We start from the raw sequence: 12329 nt of genomic DNA on the forward strand, positions 1-12329 counted from the left end.
AGAAAACAATATTTCATTGTCACTTTTCTGATTGAGGTAGAAATAAGGAATTAAAAAGGTTAATAGGGAAACTGTCTTTTTGTAGTGTATCCAGTAGGTGGAGGTATATAGCTGTTATGTGAGTGTGGGCATCTGTTTATTCAAAGAAAAATTATAACAAGTATACAATAGAGTATTTTCTTTTAAACCTTTATCATCAGTTATATTTAAATAGTTGGTAATTGCATAGCACTGGAGTGTCTTATAATAACAATAAACTATCTCACTGCAGTTGAAACCCTTATCTGAAATTGCCAAGTTATAGAACTCTTGGGACATTTAAATCACCTAAAAATCATTTTTATTGACTTTTTCCTTTTTTAAATTTTTGATGAAGAATATACAGTTTATCAAATTATGATTAGCTTATTTTCTTAGAAATTAAATCATCTTGTCATACTTTGCAGATCTCATTTACATCCCAGAGCAAAAAAACCTGTTTCAGTGGAGCAATTTAGGCCTGACCTCTGTTTATTTAAAGTACCAATTTTTTGTTGTTTTTTTAAAGATATTTCAAGGAAACAAAGATTATCATCAGGATGTGCGTAATAACTTTTTGCCACCAATTATTGCACGTTTTATTAGAGTGAATCCCACTCAGTGGCAGCAGAAAATTGCCATGAAAATGGAACTGCTTGGATGTCAGTTTATTCCTAAAGGTAAAGTTACAGTATGTTTAAGACATGTTATTTCACTGGATTAATTAAGAATGACTTTACTGTCCTCAGAGAAAGTAATAATGATGTAAGTGTCTAAGCTGTAATTAGAATATTTTCATAAAAGGGTATACTTTAAAAGAAAGTTGTCCTATTAAGAAGTTAGATTGAAATCATTTTCAAAATTACAAATTGGAAGAAGCAATAACATCATTATGAACTAATAAAATATGCTTTCCAAATCTAGTCTCCATCTTAATAACTTTTTAATCAGGTCTCATTTAGTATATTTGTATCACATAAGCACTCAAGATTATAGCAGTACCCTTAGTCTACTTGCTTTTCACTTTGAATTAAAAGTGGGAATAACTTCCCTTAATTTTACATAATATTTTAATACTTTGTTGATGGTTATATATTCAAACTATCGTAGTTCCTAACATGTAGGGGGCCCTCCCTAAATATTTATTAAATGAACTGAATAAGTACTATGTCATATTGTAATGACATTTTTTATGACTTTAGGATTCAGTGTCATCCTCCTCCCCATTCTCCTTCCTAAGATTACTTTTAAACAATTCAGCTTTTTCAAAACTGAGAAATCTCAGTAAATTTGTACTTTTAACACAGGCTATATTTATGGCATATTTCTCTGAGATTTAAAATTACTGTGCACAATTAAATTTTCTAGGAAATGTTGAAGACATTTACAATTATTACTTTTAACTGATATTTGTAAACAAAATGTATAAACTCCTAAACCATTTTTCAAGGTCGTCCTCCAAAACTTACTCAACCGCCACCTCCTCGGAACAGCAATGACCTCAAAAACACTACAGCCCCTCCAAAAATAGCCAAAGGTATGCCTGCTTTAAATGTGAAAATTAGATCTTTCCTAAACTTGTGGTTTAATTTTCCATAAATATAATAAAAACATTATAAAAGAACTTTATTTTAATCAAGTTGTTGTAGATGAAAGATTAAAGAGTTTCTAAAACTGTTTTCAAGGTCGTGCCCCAAAATTTACTCAACCACTACAACCTCGCAGTAGCAATGAATTTCCTGCACAGACAGAGCAAACAACTGCCACTCCTGATATCAAAAATACTACTGTAACTCCAAATGTAACCAAAGGTAGGCAAATCTAAGATTTGACACTTGGTAGTGTTTGTTTAAAGCTTATGTTTTCAGAAGCATTTCCAGCTTTTAAGCCCTCAGTTTTTCTTAACAGTATTTTTCAAGTACAGTAAAAAACTTGCTTCCCCTCCTTAGGGAACAAACTGACTGCATTGCTCTGACTTCTATGTCAACCTGGTCTTTAAATATTTAGACATGTATGCTTCATTCTAGACCTCCTCTTGTAATTTTTTTTACCTTTTACAGCTAAATATTTGGAATCTTGGGCTCAGAAATATAGTATTTCTAGAAATAACTAAAACCATAATAGGAAATCGGGCCTCCCCAGTGGCACAGCCGTTGAACGCTGGGTTGTGAAGCTGCCCGCAGCCTCTGCAGCGCTGGTTCGACCCCTGGCCGCTGGGCAAGGGTCCCACATGGCGCGCAGACCTCTCCTGCCACCTGCTGCTCCCCTCGGCAGTGTACTTCATCAGTCTGCCTGTTCTGCTCTCCGCTCTGCCTCTGGTGAATTCTCTCACCCTCCCGTGCTTCTGACTGTATCCAGTGCTTGTATAAATAAATAAATAAATCTTTTTAAAAAAATAATAGGAAATAAACTTATTTTCCCAATTACATACTAATTTGTTGGCTAGGAAATGCAGTGGCAAAAAGAGAAGAGGGGAAAAAGGGTTTGGTGAAAACTAGTACTTAGAAAGAAATTCTGAAATAACATAGCCGTAAAAAGCTATTGTTCTTTGCTTTTAAAATGTTCAGTTATATGTTTTAAAGTTATAAATACAAGTGTATCAGTATAATTTACTTTCAATTTTTGTTATTAACAATAAGGTGTTAACATTGATGAAACACATTTGTTCTTTGATTTTACTAGCTATTGAAAAATAATTTCAGTTGAATTCAGAAAGGACAAAACCTCAGTATCATAGACAAATTCATTTCAGTGTTGGCAGATTCAAACAAACAAACAAAACACTTGTTCCCAGGACAGTGCAGAGAAGAGGAAGCAATTCTTCAGAATAATTTGTGCCAAATAGAACTTTAATCATTCTCCTTTTCTGAAAATTTGTTGAGTCAGCTAACTTTTTTTCCAACTTTCCACATGTTGATTTCTTTCCTATCTTCTAAGGTATTTCAAAAAGACCAATTTCTTTTTTTATGCTGCTGGGAAACTGGAGATAAGCAAGAGTTCTCAGAGACAGGTGTCCCACAAAGAGCTTTTTAGCCGTTTGCAGAAGCATGTGTGTAGCCAGAATCCTAGACCATGTGCCTGGATGGAAAAGTAGTCATTTAGAAGTATTATTCCTCTTAAAATCTGATAGAAAATGCTAAAAATCTCACAACTAATAGTGTTGTTAAAATGCTTTCTTCCAAAACTATAATCCTGTAAGCCTACAAAGATAAAGAATGTGCAGGTTTCTTAAATTCAAGATGTCCTGTTTCCTTGTCTTTGGGATGGTGATATATAGAGTTTTTATTATTTTTTCAAAGCTAAGCCAATGTTTTAAGATCTACGGTTAAGTCCAGTTGTATCCTTCTGAATCTGATCTACAAATCTTTGGGAAAAGGGCACATTCTAAATTTTTAGTGCTTTCTAGCCTGAGTCATACTTTCCGCTCTGCGCACTTCAGGCCGAGAGAGACGCTGGAGATAGTCCTGTCATGGCTAGGTCTGTGCTGCTACAGCTTGCAGGCCAGCCCTCAGCAGCACTCTCAGCATTAGCTAGTCTTTTCTGTTTCCTGGGTAGCTATAGTTGTAAACATTCCCTAAATTTCCAAACTCTTAATAAAGATCTGCACCCACTTTTAAGTTACCTCTTCCACTTCATAAAGAACGTAGAAGTCATTAGAGGAAAACTCCTTTTGAGGAGCCTACAAACTCACCTGTACCCTTTTCCTCTGCACTGAACTGCCCTGGGCTGATCTCTTCATCTGTACCCTTCCACCCTTCTTCTCAGAGGCCTCATATCGTGATTACCCTCTCCCTTTCCTGTATGGTGATCATCTTTCTATCTTTTGGATACATTTATAAGGAGTAACTAAGATGTCACTTGCCAGCCAGTCACTTAGACCCCAGTTGGTGTCAGCTATTGCTGCATTATCATCTTTATGGCCAGGAGGGGGTTGAGACATAAAGGAATAAATAATATTCCCAATACCTTAAACCATTTTCTGTATCTGGGCCCAGGATTCTTTATATGTACAGTAAGATGAGGGAATTAAGTGATCTCCAAGTCCCCGCAGCCTCCAAGTTTGTAAGAATTTCTGCTCTGTTGATATACACACTTGTACTACATCGTTATCTTCCCATAACTATAAACAATTTGCATGATGTTTTGCAACATTATTTCCAATTGCTGGGTAATTATTTACTATAAGAGTGATACCATGAATTACTTTCATTTGTTGGACATGAATATTTCTAACTTCACTCTTACACAGGTACAAAGACAAACATCTCTGAGCATTGAATTCCGGTGGTTACTAGCAAGGTGTGGGAGGGAGGAGCATATAGAGTGAGTTAGGAAATAGTGTACTGGCATTGGAGCTTTGGTAGCAGGGAAGGAGAGCATGGGCATGTGTTGAGATATGAAACAGTGCACCCAAACTTGTATATTTGTGTAAATGACTGGCAAGTCAATAAAATTTTGATGGGAAAGAAAGATACATCTTTGAATGGCGTAATTTTTTCCTAAAAAATTCTAGCTAAGGAATTGCCACGTACGAGGTTTTTATATATATTACCCCCAAATGCTTATCTGTCTCAATTTATATTTCCACAGATACCTGTTTCCTGATAATCTTCTTCAATAATTAGTCATTCTTTCAAATATTTGCCAATTTGAATAACAGAACTAGCATCTTATTTTAGGTCTGTGTCTGTCTACTAGTAAAACTGACATGTTTAATGGTCATTTGTGTTTTTTAACGTACTGCTCATTCATCTTTTTTTCTGCTCTTTGACTTGTGAATCCTATAACATTTTCATTTTATTAACTTATCATATATGCAGAAAACAAATATTTCCCAGTTTATCATTTGTCTTGGTGATTTAGAACCTTACTAAGAAAAAAAATTTAAAACATATGAAAAGAGAAAATGGTATGACCAACTTCCATGAATTTATGAAAGGTTCTGCAGTCACAAACTCGAGCTTAGTGTTATCTCATAAATAATATGTATGTTGTTTTTTGAGATAGAAAAATCTTGGATGATGATAGGTTGACCTTCATGTATTTCCTTTATGATTCTGACTTTGGAAGTAATGTACCTTTTTTTTAATTTCAGATGTAGCCCTGGCTGCTGTCCTTGTGCCTGTGCTGGTCATGGTCCTCACAACTCTCATTCTCATACTAGTATGTGCGTGGCATTGGAGAAACAGGTAGGTCCAAACTAGTTCACCTTATTGTTCCTAAAGGGGATGTTTCCAAATGCAAATCATATAACATGAACTAAAATTCCATTCACCTTTTTGAGAGTAGAGGTAATAACGTCATTAGAATGACAATACATGTTTCTCCTTTGTTCCTATATGAAAATGAGCAAGTTTTTTTTTTTTTTTTTTAAAGATTTTTATTTATTTATACAAGCACTGGGTACAGTCAGAGGTGCGGGAGGGTGAGAGAATTCACCAGAGCCAGAGTGGGAGTAGAACAGAGAGAGTGACGAAGTACACTGCTGAGGGGAGCAGCGGGCGGCAGGAGAGGTCTGCGCGCCATGTGGGACCCTCGCCCAGTGGCCGGGGAGCAGCCAGGGATCGAACCGGTGCTGCAGAGGCTGGGGGCAGCTTCACAATCCAGCGCTCAACCTCTGCGCCACCAGGGAGGCCCGAAAATGAGCAAGTTTAATTCCATGGTTATTGAGTGCCTTTATTGTATCAAATTCTGCATTAAACACTGAGATATACACATTAATAAGAAGAGTATCTGACACATAGTAGGTGCTTAGTAATATTTAATGAAAGAATGAGACACAATTCCTATCTTCAAAGTGGTTTTAGCAGGATTAATTGACACAAGCTGATCCTCACATTTCACTAATGTGGTTTGAGGAGTTCATTTATGAAGTATTACAGAACCATTAAGAGTCATCAGAAATTTTTTTTGGAGAAACAGTAATTCTCAAGTTTGTCATGTTTTGCCTTAAAGTTGCTGGATTTGGTTAGACAGAGGTGGGTAGAGAATGTCCCAGCATTCCCAGGGGTTGAGGGAATTCCTTGGGTGGAGGCACAGAGATGTGAGATGTTCTCAGAAGAGTTAGTCATTTCACAGGATGCTTGGTATGAAAGAAGTAATCATAGAAATGTAGCCTGGGCCTGGATCAGAAAGGACTTTGTAGGAAGAGAGCAATTTACATTTCAGTCTGTAAATGAAATCAAATACGGGGAAATCACTGAGGCTTGTGTAGTGTAGAGGTGATAGTATCAGATAATTGCAGAAAGACAATGGCAGGAGTTTTGGAGGGTGAACTGGAGAGGAAAGAGACTAGAAGAGGCAGCAAGATAAGCCAGGCAAGGACATAGCACAGAGTTGTAGGACAGGGAGAATAGATGGAGGAGAGATTTCATAATGGTGTCAAGGGAATACACAACTGGCTGCCTGCTAAGGAATAGGGAGGGGTCAGAGGGGTCGAGGATGATCTGAAGTCTCTGGCTTGTGATGCTAGATCAGTAGAGATGTTAAGAGTTGAGATAACAGGGCCTCCCCGGTGGCGCAGCGGTTGAGCGCTGGGTTGCGAAACTGCCCGCGGCCTCTGCGGCGCCGGTTCGATCCCCGGCTGCTCCCCGGCCACCAGAGGAGGATCCCACATGGTGCGCAGACCTCTCCGGCAGCCCGCTGCTCCCCTCAGCAGTGTACTTCGGTCCTTCTGCCTGCTCTGCTCCCCACTCTGGCTCTGGTGAATTCTCTCACCCTCCCGCGCTTCTGACTGTACCCAGTGCATGTATAAACAAAACAAACAAACAAATATAATAAATAAATAAATAAAAACATGCCTCTATAAAAAAAAAAAAATAAAAAAAAAAAAAGAGTTGAGATAACAGAACAGGAGGGGCATGTTTGTTTGAGAAAGAGAATGACTTTATTCATTCATCTAAATATTGAGCTTTTTGTACCAAGTATTGAGTCATGTGCTTGGAGTCTAGTGGGGAACCCCAGAATTTACAGAACAGAAGAGGACACAGTGTAGAAAGTATCTGCCATGTACTGACCATGTAATAGGTGCTTTGGGGGGGGTGCTGGAGGAGCATGTGGATCCCAGATTCACATTGTTGGAGGGGCTGAGCAGAGACTTGTGGAATCAGAATGAGGGCGGTAGGGAAAGGCGAGTCCAGGAAGGAAAGTTCATGATGCTTTCATGCCATTGGGTAGCAACAATAAGAACAGCAGCAATGCTGATTTTTTACAGGAAGTTCTGTTTTTAGGTATTCTGAGTGCTTTTACATGTTTTAACTTAATCTTCAGAACAACCTATGAAGCAGGTACTGTTTGAAAATCCCAGATGACAGATAATGAAAGAGAGCGAGCAAGCGTGCACAAGCACATAAATAACTTGCCCTGTGTCACCTGGCTACCACAGAGAAGTAGAATTTCTGACCAGGTGTCAGTGCCTGTGCTCTTAATCATGGCTGCTCCCAAAAGTCATCAGTCAGTCGAGTCTAATCCTCTGGTTAAATCACAGGGGCGTGGGATGAGGACTGAGGAGCAGAGCTATTGAGAGGGAGGCAAGAGACAAGTGCTGAGATCAGTTTGGGATGGACATTCAGACTCCTGAGGGGCAGATGGAATTACATGCCTGTCCAGGACAAAATATCTGAACTGCAGAATTGAAGTTACTGCTAAGAATGTAGTTGAAGTTGCTGACAACTGGCTTTGTGACAAGGAGTAAAGGAGATGTCATTAAGAGCAAGGCGGATAAGAATAAAAACAGCTGCTCTTAGTGAATTCTGAGCCCATGCCAAATGCTGTTCTGAGCATTTTACAGTGAATAAGCTGAAGTTTTGTCAATTGAGATTAAGTATATAAAATCCTTTATAGGGCCTCCCCGGTGGTGCAGCGGTTGAGCGCTGGGTTGCGTAGGTGCCTGCAGCCTCTGCAGTGCCGGTTCGATCCCCGGCTGCTCCCCGGCCATCGGAGGAGGGTCCCACATGGCACGCAGACCTCTCCTGCCGCCCGCTGCTCCCTTCAACAGTGTACTTCGGTCCTTCTGCCTGCTCTGCTCCCCGCTCTGGCTCTGGTGAATTCTCTCACCCTCCTGCGCTTCTGACTGTACCCAGTGCTTGTATAAATTAATTAATTAATTGATTAAAATAAATCTTTAAAAAAAATTAAAAAAAAATCCTTTATAGTGCAACCTTGGCCTACATTTATACCATTAAAGATGTTGTTCTGGCCATTTGAACATATGATTTCCATATAGAAAAGATCATTGATTTCTTTTCTTATAATAATTAGAAGAGTTTCAAGGGAAAAGATTAATTAATTAATTACACCAGCATTTTATTATTTCTTTCCAATTCAAATTTTTGATAACTTCACCCACCCCACCCTCTCTTCCACAAATTTTACATAGTACCTTATTTTGAAGCAATAAAAGTGTATTTTAAATACAACTCAACTTCAAAATGAGGATGCTTTTAATATCAAGAATGAAAACAGCATTGTACTAGAGAAGACTTTCCAAATAGGTATAGAACCTTTTTTATGCAAGCTGCATTTGGGAACTTAAGCAAATCACATAACCATCTGTCCTCGTGTTTACGCTAGAATAATTTCTGCTTTCTGTTTTACTTGCAAATCATTAATTTTAATGGATTTAAATTCTTGAATCAGAAAATGTTCTATTTGCTTTTCTCTTTGTAAAAGCTGCTTAGTAAATAGTAATTCTTAATGGAGGGAAGGGAGATTACTCCTGGGGGAGGACAATTCAGAATTATGAGGAGTGGCTTGGAGAGAACCTTCTTGCACAAGTGGCTCATACCTCCCAGGCCTGGAGAATCCTGTTCTCCCTCCACCACTTTGTCCCTATTAGTGACAGCTTTGACTTATCCTATGTAACTTCTGTGGGGGAAAAAGAAGAATGCAGAAGACAATGTGTCTTCAGGTGTTACAGTTCTGTGAACCTTGTGAACTGATTGTGAAATTTATATTTGAAACCAAAACATACTGACCATTAAACATGATTTCTCCATAAACCCACATGTCAGGGCTGGGTCTTTAGTCTTTATAATGCCTTTTTTTATTCCTTTATCCAGTTTGACTGGGAAATAATTGGATAGCAAGTTAACTATAATATTTCAGGAGACAGTTTATGTTTAGCTTAATGTTTGGTTTTATGTTTAGAATTTATGAGCCTCAGCAGTGGCAACTGTGAATGTCAAATGAAATAGAAGACTTCAGTGGGTAGATCTGGAAATGTGTACTCTTGACTAATTATTAACTTTGGTGTTTAGTCTACAGTTTCAAAGCTGTCTTATTAGTGAATTCATTCTATTCTATGCTAACTTTTTTCTCTTGTATTTTTCCAGAAAGAAAAAAACTGAAGGCACCTATGACTTACCTTACTGGGACCGGGCAGGTAACTCATAACTTTCCATCTCTTTCCATTAGAGGGAATTCCTTGCTTTTCAGGTAACAGTAGTGAGAAAGGAAAATCATTCTCAGCACTGTTAGAAAAATAGCGTTATTCTTCTGCAAACTCTTTTTCTAGTCACTAATGAAGTGGAGAGTAAGAATTTCTTATAAAATGCTTATTCTTTTTTCTTCTGGAAAACTTGCCTGGTGTCCCAATTTTCTGTTTCTCTTGAGGAAACTAGTTTTCCTCCTAGTGTTTACAAACATTGTGTAAGAAGCACAAGACTGAGGTCCTGGCAATACAGTGAGTTGTTACCATGGATAGTTACCAAGTGGAGTCCAGCAATTCTGTGAGGTCTGCCCTCTCTACCATGATGAATTGTCATGAATTCCTGTTCTGTGTGACAGCTTGCTGCAGGTGACATCAGAGGTCATCCCCTTCGTAGCCTACAGGTCTCCCCCTTTGTAGGCTAACTACTGGAAAAACTGGTAGGATCCAAAAAACCAATCACAGCTGAGGCCATGGCAGAAAAGAGCAGTGGTGGGACACATCACGTGCTGCCAGCTCCCCAGGCTGGGTGTTAGAAAATACTTTCTAAGAAAAACTTATTAAAACTAACCCTTCAGTAGACAAACTATGTCCATAATAGTATGTGCTTTTGGTAGAGGTGCCTACCATGTTCTGAAAAAATAAGTTTGAACAACTTAAGGAACTAGAAAAAGGACAAACTAAAACCAAAGCTACCAGAAGAGAGGAAATAGTAAATATTGGAGATAAAATGGAGAATGGGAAAACAATAAAGTCAGTGAAACCAAAAATTGGTTCCTAAAAAAGATCACCAAATACATAAACCCATTAGCTAAACTAAGAAAAAAAAGGGTAAAGGACACAGAGCATTACAATCAGAAATGAAAATGGGTACATAGCTTCCTTTGTTACAGAAATAAAAAGGATTATGAGAGTACAGTAAGCAATTTTACACCAAAGAATTAGATAACTAGACCAAACAGATAAATTCCTAGAAACATAGAGCCTACCAAGACAAAAATCACATAGAAATAGAAAATCTGAATAGACCTATAACTAATAAAGAGTTTGAATCAAAGGTCTAAAATCTTACCCCAACAAAATAAAGTCCTGGACCTGATAGATTCACTAGTGAATTCTACCCTACCCTTAAAGAGCTAAATCTTAAAGATTTCACAAAAAAGATACATTAATTAAAAAAAAAAAATTTCATGAAGTCCAATTTATTTTTTTTCTTTTGTGTTTGTGTATTCTGTGTCATATCCCTTAGATCATTACCAAACCCAGTATCAAGAGTTTTATTGTTCTGGGTCTTACAGGTTTGGTCCTTGGTCAGTTTTAAATTTATTTTTGTATATGCTGCTAGTAAGAGTTCAGCTTCAGTCTTCTGCTTGTAGAGATTAAGCTTTCTTAGCATCATTAGTTGAAAAGAGTATACATTTCCCAATGATCTTGGCAGCCTTGTCAAAAGCCTTTTGTCTGTATTTGTAAGGCTTTATTTCTGGGTTTTTTTATTCTGTTTCACTAGTTATATATGTTGGTTGTCATGACAATACCACAGTTTCGATGACTAACTTTGTAATAAGGTTTAAAATCAGAAGTGTGTGTTTTCCAGTTTTTTTATTTTTCTCAAGACTGTTTTGCTATTCAGAGTTCCCTGAAATTTCTCATGACTTTTAGGATGGCTTTTTCTATTTATGCAAACAATGTCACTGGGATTTTGAAGGGGTTGCATTTCATCTGTTGATCATGTTGGGTAGTTCTGACATCTAAACTATTAAGCTCTCCAATCCATGAATATGGGATGTGGTGCTCCATTCGTTTATATCTTCTTGAAGCACTTTCAGCAATGTTTTATCGTTTTTGTTATACAAGTCATTCATCTAATTGGTTAATTCCTAAGCATCTTATTCTTTTAATGCTGTTGTAAATGGATTTTTTTTGTAACTTTAAGATTGTTCATTGTGTACAGAAATGCAACTGATTATTGAGTGTTGACTCTGTCTTGTTATTTTGCTGAATTCATAGCAGTGATAGTTGCACAACAATGTGAATGTCCTTAATACCACTGTCCTTAATACCAATTTAATGGTGAATCTGACACATTTTCTTATTTTACCACAATACGGGTAGCAAATACAAATAAAAATAAATAAATAAAAACTCAAGCATAAAGGCTAATTTGTATAGGTACTTGTTATAGAAATGACTTGAAAGCAACAGAATTTGTTCCTCAATATGCTGTTTTAACATATGGTTATTTCAGACATTGGTTTTTATTAAGTGATCTCTTTTGCTTACAATCACAATAAAGGTTGGTGGAAAGGAATGAAGCAGTTTCTCCCTGCCAAATCTGTGGAACATGAGGAAACTCCAGTTCGCTACAGCAGTAGTGAGGTTAATCACTTGAGCCCAAGAGAAGTCACCACAGTGCTGCAGACAGACTCTGCAGGTAATGACATGGTAGCCTTCAGACACATGGTAGAGGGAGAAGCTGCTGTGCTTGCTGTAAACTGCTTTGTACAGTGTCTTTTACCTTTTTCATGTGTAAGAGATGAGCTGTTGTTCCAAAGATAGAACTTTTTATTTATATATATATTTTTTTTTTTCCTTAAGATTTATTGATTCATGCATACAAGAACCAGGGTACAGACCAGATGTGCGGGAGGGTGAGAGGCCCCACCAGAGACAGAGTGGAGAACAGAACAGGCAGACCCACTGAAACACACAGATTTATTTATTTATGCATACAAGAGCTGGGGTGTAAGCCAGAGGTGTGGGGTTGGGGAGGGGCGGGGGAGAGGATTCATCAGAGAGTGGGGAGCAGAACAGGCAGATTGACTGAAATATACTACTGAGGGGAGCAGTGGGCGAGACAGGAGAGGTCTGCTACGCCATGTGGGTT

The 12329-nt window shown here is 37.8% G+C and overlaps 1 protein-coding gene across 2 annotated transcripts in view; it reads left to right on the forward strand.

The window, feature by feature from the left end:
* Positions 1-12329, forward strand: part of DCBLD2 (discoidin, CUB and LCCL domain containing 2) — a 71453-nt gene that overhangs the window by 54546 nt on the left and 4578 nt on the right. For both annotated transcript variants that reach the window (XM_037525661.2, XM_037525662.2), the window contains 6 exons: positions 548-698; positions 1469-1555; positions 1704-1829; positions 5114-5207; positions 9351-9400; positions 11739-11876. In XM_037525661.2, the coding sequence (XP_037381558.1) occupies positions 548-698; positions 1469-1555; positions 1704-1829; positions 5114-5207; positions 9351-9400; positions 11739-11876 (646 nt within the window). The remainder of the gene's footprint in view (positions 1-547; positions 699-1468; positions 1556-1703; positions 1830-5113; positions 5208-9350; positions 9401-11738; positions 11877-12329) is intronic.

This window comes from Talpa occidentalis, unplaced genomic scaffold (genome assembly GCF_014898055.3).
Source record: "Talpa occidentalis isolate TD23 unplaced genomic scaffold, MPIMG_talOcc4v2.1 talOcc4.4, whole genome shotgun sequence".
NCBI classification, from domain to species: domain Eukaryota; kingdom Metazoa; phylum Chordata; class Mammalia; order Eulipotyphla; family Talpidae; genus Talpa; species Talpa occidentalis.